This window comes from Corylus avellana, chromosome ca7 (genome assembly GCF_901000735.1).
Source record: "Corylus avellana chromosome ca7, CavTom2PMs-1.0".
NCBI classification, from domain to species: Eukaryota; Viridiplantae; Streptophyta; class Magnoliopsida; order Fagales; family Betulaceae; genus Corylus; species Corylus avellana.
In genome coordinates, this window is record NC_081547.1 from 2931676 (window position 1) to 2950108 (window position 18433).

The window sequence follows — 18433 nt, forward strand, 5'->3', positions numbered from 1 at the left end:
GGAGGATGGAAGACTTTTCTTCCTTGGAAATGGCTTTGATTTGACTCTTACCTTTCAAACGTCTAAGTCAACACGAGAGTTTCTTCTACATCTGCTCAAGGCAATTTATGACGTCCACTACTTCCTCCATTCTTTACTGATAAGGTTCACTTTCAGTCTCCCACAAGAAAAGAGAAAAGGCAGCTCTCCTACCAATTTTCCATGGAAAAACTTCATCTCCTCATGGCTCTCTTCCCTTACTTTCTTCTCCATGTCCTTTCTCTTTTGCTTCCCTCATCAGCTAATTACACTATCAATTGCGGGTCAAAGTCCAACATTACTGTCGATGGTCGGAACTTCGTTGGTGACTTGAATTCTGGCTCCTTCTCTTTCGGAACAAGTTCTGATGTCAGTGACACCAACTCAGCAACAGATATGTCTCTCTATCAAACTGCTAGAATTTTTGAAAACCCATCTTCATATGATTTTGATATCATCGATCATGGCATTTATTATGTTCGCCTCCATTTCTTTCCGTTCATGTCCGGCGAGACTAATCTGGCTAAGGCCCTATTCGATGTTTCAACTTCTAATTTTTCGCTCTTGTCAAACTTTGGGGTTCAAGAAAATAGTAATTCACCTGTGATTGAGGAGTTCTTACTCACTATCAACGGAACCAAGTTCAGCATCCACTTTACTCCTCACAGAAAATCTTTTGCTTTCGTGAGCGCCATAGAAGTCTTTCTAATTCCAGATAAAGACTGGATGATTTTCCTCTAGTTACTCCTGCTGGGAGCAATCAAACTAACGTTAGCGTAGGATCTCAGGTTTTACGCACAATTCACAGGGTCAATGTTGGAGGTCCACAGAACAATGACTCACTGTGGAGAACTTGGATACCGGATGACGATTATCTACTTTCCCCAGGATCTGCAAAAATCTGTCCCCTGTATAACGGTACGCTTAAATATGATGTTCTTGGTGCTACTAATTACAGCGCTTCAGATCTTATTTACAGGACTTGTAAAGAATTAAATTCAAATTCGTCCGACTCCGACATAACTTGGCGTTTTGATGTAAAGAAGAACGCCAGACACCTGGTGAGGCTGCACTTCTGCGATATTGTTAGCACAAGGGCTGATGTTGTGATCAGGTTCAATCTCCTTATTTATAGCAACTTCAGTCAGACGATCTATCCTGACGATCGTGATGGAATTGAGCAGTTGGCAGCTCCATTTTACTATGATTTTGTGGTTGATTCTGACGATTCGGGAGTTATGAATGTTAGTGTAGGTCCGAGGCAGGATTCTGCAAATAAAACTGCCTATCTGAATGGGCTGGAGATTATGGAGTTTATGGGTGTTCCTATTCTGGTCAAGCCAAAGAAACATGTTGTTGTTATAGTTGCTACCGCTTGTGGTGCGGTCTTTGTCTTCGTTTTGGTAGTGCTGTTGTTGTTGGGGTTAAGATACAAGAAAGCAAAGCATGTTGATGGAGTAGGTTCATTGCCGGCGCTTCATGGAAAAGGAAGTTATTACAGTAAAGGGAAAGCGAATGCCTCCCCGGTTCGTAGTGTTAACCTAAATTTGAAGATGCCTCTTCTTCAAATACTTGATGCAACTCATAAATTTGACATCAAATTCTTAATAGGTGAGGGTGGGTTTGGCAAAGTTTACAAGGGAACTCTTCCGGATGGTACTAAAGTGGCTGTGAAACGAAGTGATCCTAAAAATGGGCAGGGCCTTCCTGAATTCGAAACAGAAATCTTGGTCTTATCCAAAATTCGCCATCGCCATCTTGTTTCCTTGATAGGGTATTGCGAAGAAGGGTCTGAAATGATACTGGTGTATGAATTTATAGAAAAGGGCACTCTGAGAGACCATCTTTATGTTTTGAAGGAGAACCCTGAGAGATCATCTAAAAGGTCTAAATTGTCTTGGAAGCAACGGCTTGAGATTTGTGTTGGTTCAGCAAAGGGCCTTCATTACCTTCACACCTCTTCAGCTGGGGGAATCATTCACCGGGATGTTAAGTCGACAAATATCTTGCTGAATGAACAGTACGTGGCTAAAGTTGCTGACTTTGGCCTTTCAAGATCAGGCCATCAAGATCCAAACCATTTCAGTACTGTTGGCATAAAGGGTAGCTTTGGTTATGTGGATCCTGAATATTTTAGAACCTTTGAGTTTACAGAAAAATCTGATGTCTACTCCTTTGGTGTGGTACTTCTTGAGGTGCTTTGTGCAAGGCCAGCTATTGTTGACTCGCCCAAGAGGGAGGAGGTGAACCTTGCGGAATGGGGGATGTTTTGGCAAAAGAAAGGGCAACTTGAAAAGATTATCGATCCGTTGTTAGTGGGAGAAATTAACCATGATTCACTAAGAAAATTTGGTGAAATAGCTGAGAATTGTTTGAAGGATTGTGGAGCTGACAGGCCTTCCATGCTTGATGTGCAGTGGGACTTGGAATATGCACTGCAGCTTCAACAAACTGCATTGCACAAAGAAGCGCATGACGACTCTACAACAAATGCATTTTTGGAATTGCCTTTGCCTTCCGATCATAGCATCCCAGATTGGGAAGATGATCATGTGCCCATTATGTTAAGGGATGATGGTTCGGAGACGACAGATAGTGGGGTTTTCTCTCAGATGAGGATTGATGGTGCCAGATAATCTCTAGCTACTGCTTTAGGGTAGTTTTATCTCTTTCTTTGTTCATTATCACTGTGGAGAATCTTGTATTGTATTATGTATCTTTGTGCTCTTTGTTTGTTTACTCAATGCTGCAAGTGTAATAATAATAGGTTTATTGAACATCAAGCATTTGGCTATAATCTATTAGTGAAAAGTTTAAGAACACGCGATCTACTCTGTTATTCAGTTGCCCCCCTCCCAAATAAAAAGAGTGAAAATTCCGAAATGAAATGAAATGATTAGACTGACCCAGGCCACGTCGACTGGTGACTTATAACCTCACTTTAGGTCCCTTGAATTTTCATTTTTGTTTTAAATGGGGTACTTTTGGCATTTTAATAAAAAAATGGTAAAATTAAAAATGGCTGAAATATTCAATACTGACAATGAAAATTTTTAGATTTCAAATATATGATTGCTAGACCACTTATAATTCGAAGGGTGGGTGTAATTCAAATTTCCCCAAAAACTTTTCTTTGTTGGTTCCGTAAAATTCTCTTTCCAAGTAAAAAATGACTAGTCAAAAGCATATGCTAATCCAGTATAATGAACTAAAATGGTCCACCATTTATTTAAGAAAAATGTTGTAAATTACATTTTTATCATACTTTGTTGATATGGCAATGCCAATTAATCATTAGATCAACAACATTAACAATATAGGATAAAAGTGAGATAATAGTGTTGTTTCTAACCTAGGAACCCAAAAATTGATTTTGGGGAATTTAAACATGTTAGAAAATAGTTGACATTTATTAGAGTGAATCGAATGAAATTTCTTTGGAGGGAATTTGTATCCATTATTTATTGAATAAATAGAGTGAGGGTTCCACGTGTAGAGTTTATCTTGAATCCAATTTAAGTTGAAATTGAGACATATGTCTCTTTGGACCATAAGATGATACGACTAAGCCCCTAAACCTAATTTGCCCCCTTAAGTTGCTCTTGCATAGATGGTAAACTACTTTATGAAGTGGAGTATTAGAATATCGTATACTACATATAAAAGTAGAAGCTTTCGTGCTTAGAAGTAGAAGCTTTCGTGCTTAGAATTGCAACAAGTACAAGTCTTAAACTATTGACAAATGTCCTTTTAATATTCAAATCAAATAAGGAAACCAAATATATATATATATATATATATATTAAGGGAAAAATACATTTTACTCCTCAGAACTATCCATTCATTTGCATTTTTAATCATAATGTTTAAAAAGTGTCACTTTACCCCTCCAAATTTTCAAATTATTGCAATTCGACCATTCTAAGTTTTTTTTCTTCCCAAAATGCCCCCATCTCAAGTTTTTTTTTTTTTTTTTAAAAAAAAAAAATTAAAAATTAAGGGGTGGCAGGTCTAGGGTGGCCAGCCACCCCTTAATTTTTAATTTTTAATTTTTTTAACTTGGGATGTGGGCATTTTGGAAAAAAAAAAAAAAAAAAGTCAGAATGGTCGAATTACAACAATTTGAAAGTTTGTGAGGTAAAGTGCCACTTTTTAAATATTAGGGTTAAAAGTATAAATATGTTGATAGTTCAGGGGGGGTAAAATGTATTTTTTCATTATATTAAAGAATTTAGAACAAATAACAAATTTAGCCCATCTAAGATTCTTCAAGATGAAAGACTTTTGCCCAAGAAGGTCTCGTATGAGAAAACTCAAAATATTTTCATTATAATTACTTTTGCCCCAAAAATATTTTTGACAAAACAACTTCGGAAAAAAATTGTAGAAAATATTTTCATTCTGCTTTGGGTTTGGATATCATATACTAAAATATAAAAGCATAAACATTCAAGAGAATCACTTAAAGAATGTGACGGACAAGCGGTATTCTAAAATGTTGACAAGTGTCCATTTAATTTCCAAATCAAATAATAATAAAAAAAAAACAAATCAAATCATATTGAGGATTCAGAACAAATAACAAATTGCATCTTTTTGCTAATTGGAGACTTTCAAGTTGATAAATCATGTATTCTTTTGAGATTTGTGGAAAGCCCTTTTATCAAATGCGTTAATTAATAATTAATAATTTATATATATACAAAAATTTTGAATTTAAATTAAAAAAAAAAAAAAACTCACACATAGTGCAATTAATTAATTAAATAATTTGATATAAGTGAAGAGATTATAGACACAAATTCTATAAACTTTACGTTTTTGCTTCTCCAACTCTGTCTTCTCTTACCTCTCCGTTTCTCTTCTCTTCTCCTCTCATTGGCTTACATTGTTCCTGATAAGTACTTCATCAACTGTGGAGCGCCCGAGAACGTGACCATTGCCGATGGTAGGTGGGTCTTTGTTGGCAGCCGAGATTTCTCAGCTAGAAAAGGTAAAGCTGTCAAAAGCCGTAACTATTATGGTTTATTTGCTTATTTTACCGGAGATGCGCTTATGCCCGGTAGCATTTTCATATGCTTCCTTGAATTTGTTTCCTATTTTAGCCACACAAAAAATCTCCATTTGAATTGCTCCAAAGCATTTATGTTCGGCACTCTAAATTAGGATTTTCCTTTTATTATTTTATTTATTATTATTTTTTTAACATTCATATATTTAGTTCTCAATGTGTAACTCAATCAGTTGGATGTCACATCTTATAAAGTAAAAGTCACTAATTTGAATCTCCTTCTCCTTTCTCTTTTCTTGTGCATATATATTTAAAAAAAAAAAAATCATATATATGAAAATTTGTCCTTTTCTAATGTATATTTTTGAAAAATTGTCTTTTTCTAACATATGTTTTTGAAAAATTATCATTTTTTAAAGGGAAATATTAGGTGTTCGATCTCCTCATTTTAAGTGGATATTATTTTCTAAAAAAAAAAAAAAGAAAAGAAAAAGCTCTTATTTCTTTCTCTAATTCTGTTTTGGGAGTATTATCCAGGGACTAGGAAAATATTTAATCCTTTTTTTTTTTTTTTTTAAATAGGCTCATATTTTAACCTCTTTAGTTTTTCCTTAACAATTAGAAGTATATTTTAAATTACCCCCCACCCATTATTAATCCAGGCATAAATGGTGAATTAGTGTCGTAATCTTTTGGGAAGAAGCGTGAAAAGAAAGAAAGAGAGAGAGACAGAGGAGAAAAATAAGAAAATGACAACAAAAAAAAAAAAGGAACTGAAAGAAAAAGTTTTGAAGATTTTTATGTTTTTTTAAAAAAATAAAATAAAATTTGGGGACTAACCAACCAATGCTTCTTAACTAGTGGGGAAAATGATTATAAAAAGAAAAAAGAAAAAAGAAAAAAAAAACTAGCGGAGAACATTGTTCATGTTCCTCAGATATTTTTTCATAATAGGAAGACGAATAGTTAAAAAAAAAAATACATTTTACTATAATAAAAAAAAATTATAATAATAAAATAATAATTAAAATTTTTTTTTTGCCTGTGATGCACGCCATGCGTAATTTCTATCACTTACTCTTTTTCTTTTCAAAGTAAGAATTTTTCAACAGTAAAAAGGCGGAGGAGAATGCAATTAGCATCGGCAGTTTAAAAAAAAAAAAAAAAAAAAAAAAAACTCTCCAAATGGTCCGGGGTACAAGTTCCCTGCTGCTGGGTAGATGCAAAAGCTATTAACAACGCGGAGGAGGATGGAAGACTTTTCTTCCTTGGAAATGGCTTTGATTTGACTCTTACCTTTCAAACGTCTAAGTCAACACGAGAGTTTCTTCTACATCTGCTCAAGGCAATTTATGACGTCCACTACTTCCTCCATTCTTTACTGATAAGGTTCACTTTCAGTCTCCCACAAGAAAAGAGAAAAGGCAGCTCTCCTACCAATTTTCCATGGAAAAACTTCATCTCCTCATGGCTCTCTTCCCTTACTTTCTTCTCCATGTCCTTTCTCTTTTGCTTCCCTCATCAGCTAATTACACTATCAATTGCGGGTCAAAGTCCAACATTACTGTCGATGGTCGGAACTTCGTTGGTGACTTGAATTCTGGCTCCTTCTCTTTCGGAACAAGTTCTGATGTCAGTGACACCAACTCAGCAACAGATATGTCTCTCTATCAAACTGCTAGAATTTTTGAAAACCCATCTTCATATGATTTTGATATCATCGATCATGGCATTTATTATGTTCGCCTCCATTTCTTTCCGTTCATGTCCGGCGAGACTAATCTGGCTAAGGCCCTATTCGATGTTTCAACTTCTAATTTTTCGCTCTTGTCAAACTTTGGGGTTCAAGAAAATAGTAATTCACCTGTGATTCAGGAGTTCTTACTCACTATCAACGGAAGTAAGTTCAGCATCCACTTTACTCCTCACAGAAAATCTTTTGCTTTCGTGAGCGCCATAGAAGTCTTTATAATCCCAGATGAAGGCTTCGTCATGGATGATTTTCCTCTAGTTACTCCTGCTGGGAGCAATCAAACTTATGTTGGCGTACGATCTCAGGTTTTACAAACAATTCACAGGGTCAATGTTGGAGGTCCACAGAACAATGACTCACTGTGGAGGACTTGGATACCGGATGACGATTATCTACTTTCCCCAGGATCTGCAAAAATCTGTCCCCGTTATAACGGTACGCTTAAATATGATATTCTTGGTGCTACTAATTATAGCGCTTCAGATCTTGTTTACAGGACTTGCAAAGAGTTAAATTCAAATTCGTCCGACATAACTTGGCGTTTTAATGTAACGAAGAACGCCAAACACCTGGTGAGGCTGCACTTCTGCGATATTGTTAGCACAAGTGCTGATGCTGTGATCAGGTTCAATCTCTTTATTTATAGCAACTTCAATCAAAAGATCTATCCTGACGATCGTGATGAAATTGGGCAGTTGGCAGCTCCATTTTACTATGATTTCGTGGTTGATTCTGATGATTCGGGAGTTATGAATGTTAGTGTAGGGCCTAGGCAGGATTCGGCAAATGAAACTGCCTATCTGAATGGGCTGGAGATTATGGAGTTTATGGGTGTTCCAATTCAGGACAAACCAAAGAAACATGGTGGTGTTGTTGTTGTTATAGTTGCTACCGCTTGTGGTGCGGTCTTTGTCTTCGTTTTGATAGTGCTGTTGTTGTTGGGGTTAAGATACAAGAAAGCAAAGCATGTTGATGGAGTAGGTTCATTGCCGGTGCTTCATGGAAAAGGAAGTTATTACAGTAAAGGGAAAGCGAATGCCTCCCCTGTTCGTAGTGTTAACCTAAATTTGAAGATGCCTCTTCTTCAAATACTTGATGCAACTCATAAATTTGACATCAAATTTTTAATAGGTGAGGGTGGGTTTGGCAAAGTTTACAAGGGAACTCTTCCGGATGGTACTAAAGTGGCTGTGAAACGAAGTGATCCTAAAAATGGGCAGGGCCTTCCTGAATTCGAAACAGAAATCTTGGTCTTATCCAAAATTCGCCATCGCCATCTTGTTTCCTTGATAGGGTATTGCGAAGAAGGGTCTGAGATGATACTGGTGTATGAATTTATAGAAAAGGGCACTCTGAGAGACCATCTTTATGTTTTGAAGGAGAACCCTGAGAGATCATCTAAAAGGTCTAAATTGTCTTGGAAGCAACGGCTTGAGATTTGTGTTGGTTCAGCGAAGGGCCTTCATTACCTTCACACCTCTTCAGCTGGGGGAATCATTCACCGGGATGTTAAGTCAACAAATATCTTGCTGAATGAAGAGTACGTGGCTAAAGTTGCTGACTTTGGCCTTTCAAGATCAGGCCATCAAGATCCAAACCATTTCAGTACTGTTGGCATAAAGGGTAGCTTTGGTTATGTGGATCCTGAATATTTTAGAACCTTTGAGTTTACAGAAAAATCTGATGTCTACTCCTTTGGTGTGGTACTTCTTGAGGTGCTTTGTGCAAGGCCAGCTATTGTTGACTCGCCCAAGAGGGAGGAGGTGAACCTTGCGGAATGGGGGATGTTTTGGCAAAAGAAAGGGCAACTTGAAAAGATTATCGATCCGTTGTTAGTGGGAGAAATTAACCATGATTCACTAAGAAAATTTGGTGAAATAGCTGAGAATTGTTTGAAGGATTGTGGAGCTGACAGGCCTTCCATGCTTGATGTGCAGTGGGACTTGGAATATGCACTGCAGCTTCAACAAACTGCATTGCACAAAGAAGCGCATGACGACTCTACAACAAATGCATTTTTGGAATTGCCTTTGCCTTCCGATCATAGCATCCCAGATTGGGAAGATGATCATGTGCCCATTATGTTAAGGGATGATGGTTCGGAGACGACAGATAGTGGGGTTTTCTCTCAGATGAGGATTGATGGTGCCAGATAATCTCTAGCTACTGCTTTAGGGTAGTTTTATCTCTTTCTTTGTTCATTATCACTGTGGAGAATCTTGTATTGTATTATGTATCTTTGTGCTCTTTGTTTGTTTACTCAATGCTGCAAGTGTAATAATAATAGGTTTATTGAACATCAAGCATTTGGCTATAATCTATTAGTGAAAAGTTTAAGAACACGCGATCTACTCTGTTATTCAGTTGCCCCCCTCCCAAATAAAAAGAGTGAAAATTCCGAAATGAAATGAAATGATTGGACTGACCCAGGCCACGTCGACTGGTGACCTATAACCTCACTTTAGGTCGCTTGAATTTTCATTTTTGTTTTAAATGGGGTACTTTTGGCATTTTAATAAAAAAAATGGTAAAATTAAAAATGGCTGAAATATTCAATACTGACAATGAAAATTTTTAGATTTCAAATATATGATTGCTAGACCACTTATACTTTGAAGGGTGGGTGTAATTCAAATTTCCCCAAAAACTTTTCTTTGTTGGTTCCGTAAAATTCTCTTTCCAAGTAAAAAATGACTAGTCAAAAGCATATGCTAATCCAGTATAATGAACTAAAATGGTCCACCATTTATTTAAGAAAAATGTTGTAAATTACATTTTTATCATACTTTGTTGATATGGCAATGCCAATTAATCATTAGATCAACAACATTAACAATATAGGATAAAAGTGAGATAATAGTGTTGTTTCTAACCTAGGAACCCAAAAATTGATTTTGGGGAATTCAAACATGTTAGAAAATAGTTGACATTTATTAGAGTGGATCGAATGAAATTTCTTTGGAGGGAATTTGTGTCCATTATTTATTGAATAAATAGAGTGAGGGTTCCAGGTGTAGAGTTTAACTTGAATCCAATTTAAGTTGAAATTGAGACATATGTCTCTTTGGGCCATAAGATGATACGACTAAGCCCCTAAACCTAATTTGCCCCCATAAGTTGCTCTTACATAGATGGTAAATACTTTTTTTTTTTTTTTAATTGAATAAGGAAATGAATTACAGTAGAGGATCTTTCCCATTTCTGATCCAGATGAAAGAGAGAATAAGAGATCCTGTGAGAATGCTTCCAAAAATAAGATGAGAAGTGGTCATTGAGCTAAATCATGTTCTCAAAAATTGGTACTACAAGACACTTTCAAAGTATTCCAACTTTGGAAGGAAGATAAAACCAAATTAACATCAGTTATACAATTAGCAAAGTTCGAGGAGGAAAATAAGGAGATGGTAAACTATTTTGTGAAGTGGAGTATTTTTTTTTTTTTTTTTTTGTAACATAAGAGAATTTTACTTAGATGAATTGCACGTTGCAAAACTTTGTGAAGTGGAGTATTAGAATATCATATACTACATATAAAAGTAGAAGCTTTCGCGCTTAGAATTGCAACAAGTAACAGTCTAAAATGTTGACAAATGTTCTTTTAATATTCAAACCAAATAAGGAAACAAAATAAATAAATAAATAATCGTATTAAAGAATTTAGAACAAATAACAAATTTAGCCCATCTAAGATTCTTCAAGATGAAAGACTTTTGCCCAAAAAGGTCTCGGATTTCATACAATCGTTGGAGAAAAAAACTCAGAATATTTTCATTATAATTACTTTTGCCCCAAAAAGGCAAAAATATTTTTGACAAAACATCTTGGAAAAAATGGTTGAAAATATTTTCATTCCGCTTTGAATTTAGATATCATATACTAAATATAAATGGAAGTGCTAAGAAGCCAAACAAATGAACCCATAAAATTTTTCAAACTGACGTGACAAACCGTGAGTGGCAGACAAGGGAGAGAGAATTGCATTTTTTTAATTTAAAAACCATTGTCACGTCAGTTAAGAAATTTTTCTGGATTCATTTGTTTGGCTCCCTACCACTTCTCAAATATAAAAGTATAAACATTCAAGGGAATCACTTAAGGATTGTGACAGACAAGCGGTAGTCTAAAATGTTGACAAGTGCCTATTTAATGTACAAATCAAATAAAAAAAAATACAAATCAAATCATATTGAGGATTCAGAACAAACAACAAATTTACATCTAAGATTATTCTTTTTCAATATGGAAGAATTTTGACCCAAAAAAATTTCATTAATTCAACTTTGATGCCTTTTCCAGTTTAGCTTTGGTCAATATCCGTGTACTGTAATTTTTCCACATGACAAAAACATCAATTTTATTTGATTTCTATTTGCTTTACAAAAAGAAAAAAAAGTTTACAAGTATGGGACTAAGATTAAATTGCACCAAAAGATTTATCAATTCATGTTCTTTTCTACCGCGACTATTTGTTCAATCTTTTGCTAATCGGAGACTTTGGAGTTGATAAATCGTGTCTTCTTTTGAGATTTGTTGTAAGCCCTTTTATCAAATGCTTTAATTAATTTTCCAATTAGTTTGAATTCCCTTTCTTGTGCGGACATGTAAAAAAAATGTATTAATTAATAATGTATATATATATATATATATATACAAAAAAATTTTGAATTTAAATTATAGTAAAAAAAAACACTCACACATAGTGTAATTTATAAATTAATTAATTAAATCAATAATTTGAGAGAAGTGAAGATTTAAATTGAGATTATGGACACAAATTCTATAAACTTTACGTTTTCGCTTCTCCAACTCTGTCTTCTCTTACCTCTCCATTTCTGTTCTCTTCTTCTCTCATCGGCTTACGCTGTTCCTGATAAGTACTTCATCAACTGTGGAGCGCCTGAGGGCGTGATCCCTGTTGATGGCCGGTGAGTCTTTGTTGGTGACCGAGATTTCTCAGCTATAAAAGGTAAAGCTGTCAAAAGCCGCAACTATTATGGTTCATTTGCTTATTTTACCGGAGATGCGCTAATGTCCGATAGCATTTTCATATGCTTCCTTGAATTTGTTTCCTATTTTAGCCAAAAATAAAAATAAAAATAAAAATCTCCATTTTAATTGCTCCAAAGCATTTATGTTCAGCTTTCTAAATAGGATTTTCCTTTTATTATTTTATTTAAATATTATTTTTATTATTATTTTTTTTTAACATTCATATATTTGGTTCTCAAGGTGTAACTCAATCGATTGGAGGTCATATCTCATAAAGTAAAGGTCATTAGTTCGAATCTCCTTTCTCTTTCTCACTCCTTGTGCAGATATGTCAAAAAAAAAAAAATCATACATTTGAAAATTTATCTTTTTTCTAACATATATTTTTGAAAATTTGTCATTTTTAAAGGGAAATATTAGGTGCTCCCCTCATTCTAGGTGGATATTATTTTATAAAAAAAAAAAAAAAAAAATTGGCTCTTATTTCTCTCACCCAATTTTTAGAAAGTAATATTCACCTAGAATTAGGAGAACATCTAACATTTTTTTTTTTAACAATCATATTTTTAAAATTTATTTTTTCCTAACAATTATATTTTTGAAAATTTGTACTTCTCACCATTATTAATCCGTAGGACCATAACTCCATAAGTCATTCCCATATCTCTAGGCATAAATGGGGGGAAAAAAAGAGTGAATAGTGTGGTAATTTTGTGGGTTTGGGGAGAGTGTGGAAAAGAAAGAAAGAGAGAGGAGAAAATAACAAATGACAAAAAAAAAAAAAAAAAAGGGGAACGAAAGAAAAAACTTGAATATTTTTTATGTTTTTTTTAATATATATATATATATATATATTTGGGTACTAACCAATCAATGCTGCTTAACTAGTGGGGGACATTTCTTCAAAAAAAAAAAAAAAAACTAGTGGAGAACATTGTTCATGTTCCTCAGATATTTTTTCACTTTTTCATTAGATGAATAGAGGTTAAAAAATATGCATTTACTATTTTTCTCTTCAAAGAAGAATTTTTCAACTGTAAAAAGGCGGATGAGAATGCAATTAGCTTCGGCAGTAAACCGAGAGAGGAAAGGGATCGAGAATGGTCCGGGTACAAGTTCCTCCTCTTTTCCGTGCTGGGTAGATGCAAAAGCTATTAAAGAAGTGGAGAAGGATGGAAGACTTTTCTTCCTTGGAAGCTTTGATTTGACGCTTACCTTTCAAACGTCGAAGTCAACACGAGAGTTTCTTCTACATCTGCTCAAGGCAATTTATGACGTCGACTACTTCCTCCATTTTTTACTGATAAGGTCCACTTTCAGTCTCCCACAAGAAACTCCTACCAATTTTCCATGAAAATGCTTCATCTTCTCATGGCTCTCTTCCCTTTCTTTCTTCTACATTTCTTTTCTCTTTTGCTTCCTCATTAGCTAATTACGCTCTTTCTGTTAGAGTATATTTGAATGACCATAAAGTTAGGAATTTGACGAAAATTAGATTAGTTTAATTTAGAAATTTGATTATGATTTGATCACTCTATATTAGAGAATTTAATTAAGATTATATTTATTTATAAGTTCTATAAATAGAGCATTTTGTATTGTAAACAATTCATTAAATAAGAGTTTAATGTAGCTATTTGGGCTTTATATGTAAAAGAATTTATAATGCGAATTTATAATGCGGAAATAATAAGACACAGAGATATGTGTGGTTCGGTCTATGACCTACATCCACAAGATCAAGCCCTAAGGCTGCATTAAGCTCTTATTTCTCTGGGTAATATTTACAATATAACATGCTCCTATTTATAAGATAATCATGTTGAATACAAATAGACTTCTACTCTAGCTTGGTTAGCTGTGATATTTTTCAACTGTAAGTCAATAATAGTCTTATACTGTGATTATTATTCTTGAACTCCATGGTATACTCTAACATTCCCCCTCAAACTCAAGGTGTAAACTCGTGAAAACTTGAGTTTGCTCTTTGGTCGGCAAGGCAATGGAAGCTGAGATGGTCACCGAAAACTCGTTGGAGTTGGTGGTGGCCGAGGTAGTTGAGTGGAGTTGATGGCGCCGGATTTGAAACATCGGTTGCTTTTGAATTTGAACTTCGGCAACTGTGGCCGGCATCGGCTACTATGGCCGGTATGAGCCAACTGTGGGTTAAAATGGGCTTGGGTTTTAAACAATACCACAAAAGCCAAGAGAATCGGGCCAACAAAGGGCTAAAAGTAGGTCTATGTCAACAAAGGACTAACAAAAGACCAAAAAACTATGCCAACAAAGGGCAAATATATATATATATATATATATATATATTTCTCGGTTTCCTCCTCTCTCTCCCTCTTTTTTTTTTTTTTTTTTTTTAAAGAGTATCCTGTTCACAGATTACATAAACTGGGATAAGGAATACCTTAATCCCGTAACCAAACAAAACTCCAAACAACTAAATCAGAATATCATATTCCTAAACTAGAATAGGAATAGCTGCATACTCGAATAAGGGTAAATCAAAACCTGTAGCCAAACATGCGTCTTCTTCTCAATGAACCATAAAAGAAAACTCCTGAAAACACGATCTGTTACTGGAGTCAGCGGATCTACGGCTTGGAGCGCCATAGATTGGTGCAGATGCGCGGTCAGGACGGTGGCTGTAGGTTCGGTGACGATGTAGAGTCTGGGCGTCGTAGAGGTGGCGGAGTTCTGGGGCCGGGGTGCCTGAAGAGAGCGGCGCGGCTGCAGTGACGGTGAGGAGGCTACCCACGCAGTGGGTCGTCGGCGAAAGCTAGAAGGATGATGACTTGGTGCAGTGAAGGAAGCGACAGAAACAGGGACTGGTGGATGGCTGGAGAAACGTTGCTTGAGATGGGCCATGGATGGCCGGCCTAGGCGCAGGTGGGACGGCGAAACGTGGTTGTCTGCGGTGAGATCACTGCAGGTAGGAGGAAGATCAACGGAGGCGCGACAGACGGTTTGATGGAGCAGCTCATTTGCAGTGTCTATGTTGTCTCGGATGCATGACAAAACAAGGAATCACGTGGTTCTGCTTCTTATGAGATCTATTGTACCAAGACCTATGTGTTAGATGAAAACTTCATCAACAACCACTAGAATTTGACGGAACAAAATTTTTTTTTTTTTTGGTCAAATTCAATGCAAAGATCTATGGCAAGGAGATCTGCAGAATATTGACATAAACCAAAACGAAGAAAAGAAAAAGAAAAGAAAAAAATTCACAAGACCACTGGATCAGATATTGGCGTAAGCCAATAGCTCTGATACCATAAAAGAATTTATAATGCGGAAATAATAAGACACAGAGATATGTGTGGTTCGGTCTATGATCTACATCCACAAGATCAAGCCCTAAGGCTGCATTAAGCTCTTATTTCTCTGGAAAATCTTTACAATATAACATGCTCCTATTTATAAGATAATCATGTTGAATACAAATAGACTCCTACTCTAGCTTGGTTAGCTGTGATATTTTTCAACTGTAAGTCAATAATAGTCTTATACTGTGACTATTATTCTTGAACTCCATAGTATACTCTAACAATAGGTAGATGTAAGTTGTTGACCGAACTACGTAAAAATCTTTGTCACTCATTTATTTTATTTTCGCAATTTATTTCTATTTCTATTTCATTATGAATTTCTTACTACCAAGTATTTCATCAATTGGGGGTCAAAGTCCAACATTACTGTCGGGGGTCGGAACTTCGTTCGAGACTTGAATTCTGGCACCCTCTCTGATGTCAGTGACACCAACTCAGCGACAGATGTGTCTCTCTATAAAACTGCCAGTATTTTCAAAATCCCATCTTCATATGAGTTTGATATCACTGATAGGGGCACTTATTAATTTCGTCTCCATTTCTTTCCGTTGGTGTCCGAGGGTAGTAATCTGACAGATGCCCTATTCGATGTTTGAACTTCTAATTTCTCGCTGTCGTCAAATTTTTCCATTAAAAACAATAGTAACTCACCAGCATCCACTTTACCCACAGAAATTCTTTTGCTTTCGTGAGTGCCATAGAAGTCTTTCTAATCCCAGAGAAAGACTTCGTCATGGATGATTTTCCTCTAGTTACTCCTGCTGGGAGCAATCCAACTTATGTTGGCGTACGATCTCAGGTTTTACACACAATTCACAGGGTCAACGTTGGAGGTCCACAGATCAATGACACACTGTGGAGGACTTGGATGCCGGATGACGATTATCTACTTTCCCCAAGATCTGCAAAAATCTGTCCCCCTCATAACGGTACGCTTAAATATGATGTTCTTGGTGCTACTAATTATAGCGCTTCAGATCTTATTTACAGGACTTGTAAAGAATTAAATTCAAATTCGTCCGACATAACTTGGCGTTGTGATGTAAAGAAGAACGCCAGACACCTGGTGAGGCTGCACTTCTGCGATATTGTTAGCACAAGGGCTGATGTTGTGATCAGGTTCAATCTCCTTATTTATAGCAACTTCAGTCAGACGATCTATCCTGACGATCGTGATGGAATTGAGCAGTTGGCAGCTCCATTTTACTATGATTTTGTGGTTGATTCTGACGATTCGGGAGTTATGAATGTTAGTGTAGGGCCTAGGCAGGATTCGGCAAATAAAACTGTCTATCTGAATGGGCTGGAGATTATGGAATTTATGGAGTTTATGAAGGAATTGAATCTGGGGGTTGAAGAAAATGATAAATAGGCAAGGGGACGATGGTGTATGAATACAGCAGGCATTGGCGTTGTCTCCCGAGCCAGGATGAATGCATGGTTCCAGATAATCTCGTCAACTGCTTCGAGTTTTAGTTCCCTGTAAGTCTGTAACTCTTTAAACGTTTCTCTATATATGCTTTTATTTGTCTTTTTACTTTTTAAGTTTTGTTTTTGTTTGCTATTATAGTATTGAGAGACTGAATGGGCTGGAGACTTGCATCATGTCTTCTTATAAAAGGACATAGGGTGGAGTCACGGATTCAATCTCCTCCTAATATATATATATCGAGAGGATCTTATTCAATATATATTATGTTGAATTAAGATAATATTTAAGTAATCAAAAAGAGCATTAACTGTGTCTAGTACACAAATGTTGTTAATTATACTGACTCACGACAAAATGATATTAAAGTCAATCTAATAAATCAGCTCGGGATAGTTCAAGAAAAGCGTACATGTTTCGAGTTAATTAGCTTTACCAAAGAGAATCTTCAGCAGGCTTCAAATAAACGTTTTAAGTTAAATTTAGCTATTATGTGTTGTTTTTATATTCGAGCAGACTTTTTAAAATTAATTTTTTTTAACAATTTGTTACACTAAACTTTCAAATATGAAAGCCTATAAGATTATTTTTATATTTTTTCTCATCTTTCTCTTTATTAAAAGAAATATTATTTAAAGAGAATAGCTTGTCGACTATTAAAATTTGTATTGAAAATAAGTAAGTAAAATAAAAGAGAGGGTATATGTAAGGAGCTATACTTTTTCTCCCATTGACAGTGCACACATATATGTAGAGAAGCAAATGCAGCCGCACATTCTCTAGCCAGGGAAGCCCTGTGTTGTGATGTGGATAGAAATGGCCTTGGATCCTCTCCATTTTATTTTAGGGGGCAATTTTATCATTTTTTGGCTTCCTATTTTTCATTTGGACAAAAATACCCTCTCCCTAAAATGGAGAGGATCCTTTTCCAATAGAAATCGGGAGGATGCGATCCCAGTAGGTATCAAAATGATTGTCACCACATAGCTGAATGCTCTGTCTTGATTGTACCCACAGAGCTCTTTTGCCCTATTTTGATTTTCCTCAATGAAAGGCTCGTCAATTTTCTCATAAAAAAAAAAAAAAACCATAAAAAAAAAAACAAAAGAAAAAAGTGAAGAGTTTTTTTTTTAGCTAAAATAACTCTAATTGTTGGAGATGCTGTAAGGCTTGTAATTTTTATTACAATTTGCTATGTGATTTAAATTCAACTCGAATTTAGTGAGTTAAAAATTTAAAAGCATAACCCATTTAATTAAATGAATTAGATTACAATTAACTTATATAATTATATTCATATGCCTTAAAATCACTCGAATTCTACATGCGATAATGAATTGTCTCTCCTCCCTTCAAGGTTTTATAGTTGTGAGCGCACTTGTAAGTGTTTTGTCCCACATTGAGAAAATATAAAAAGAAAAGAGTGTTTAATATATCTAAGTGGATCTTAGCCCATTAGCTTAGGCTTTTGGGTTAGAGTTGCGTTCAACTATGTATATTAATGTATTATTGGTAAAAACTCCATAATTGCTTTATCTCCATAAGCACTCTTGGAAATAATAAAAAGACTAACAAGAGAGAGAGATTGTTGTGAGTGTTATATCCTACATTGAGAAAATATATATATAAAAAAAAAGAGTATTTAATATATATATAAGTGGACCTTAGCCCAAAAACTTAAGCTAATGGGCTATTTCATTCCGCTTAAACTTTTGAGCTAAAGTTATGTTCAACTATATATATTTACGTATTATTAATAAAAACTCTATAACTACTTTATCTCTCAACATCTACTTGAGATTAGTTTCTCGTGTCAGAGTGCTCAACACAATGCAGCCAAATTTTATTTATTAATCAATGCATACATAAAGGACGATTTTTTTTTTTTAATC

General features: G+C 35.3%; 1 protein-coding gene and 1 pseudogene across 1 annotated transcript; both read left to right on the top strand.

Moving 5' to 3' along the window:
• The first annotated feature begins 12 nt into the window (after positions 1 to 12).
• On the top strand, positions 13 to 2840 carry LOC132188547 (probable receptor-like protein kinase At2g23200; annotated as a pseudogene).
• A 3432-nt stretch (positions 2841 to 6272) lies between these two features.
• Positions 6273 to 9124, top strand: LOC132187306 (probable receptor-like protein kinase At2g23200). The gene has a single exon (XM_059601581.1). The coding sequence runs from the start codon at positions 6476 to 6478 to the stop codon at positions 8936 to 8938; it is 2463 nt and encodes an 820-aa protein (XP_059457564.1). The 5' UTR covers positions 6273 to 6475; the 3' UTR covers positions 8939 to 9124.
• The last annotated feature ends 9309 nt before the right edge of the window (positions 9125 to 18433 follow it).

Bases quoted from the DNA above. Each gene is read 5' to 3' on its own strand.
- LOC132187306 (XM_059601581.1), top strand. From the start codon at position 6,476: ATGGAAAAACTTCATCTCCTCATGGCTCTCTTCCCTTACTTTCTTCTC.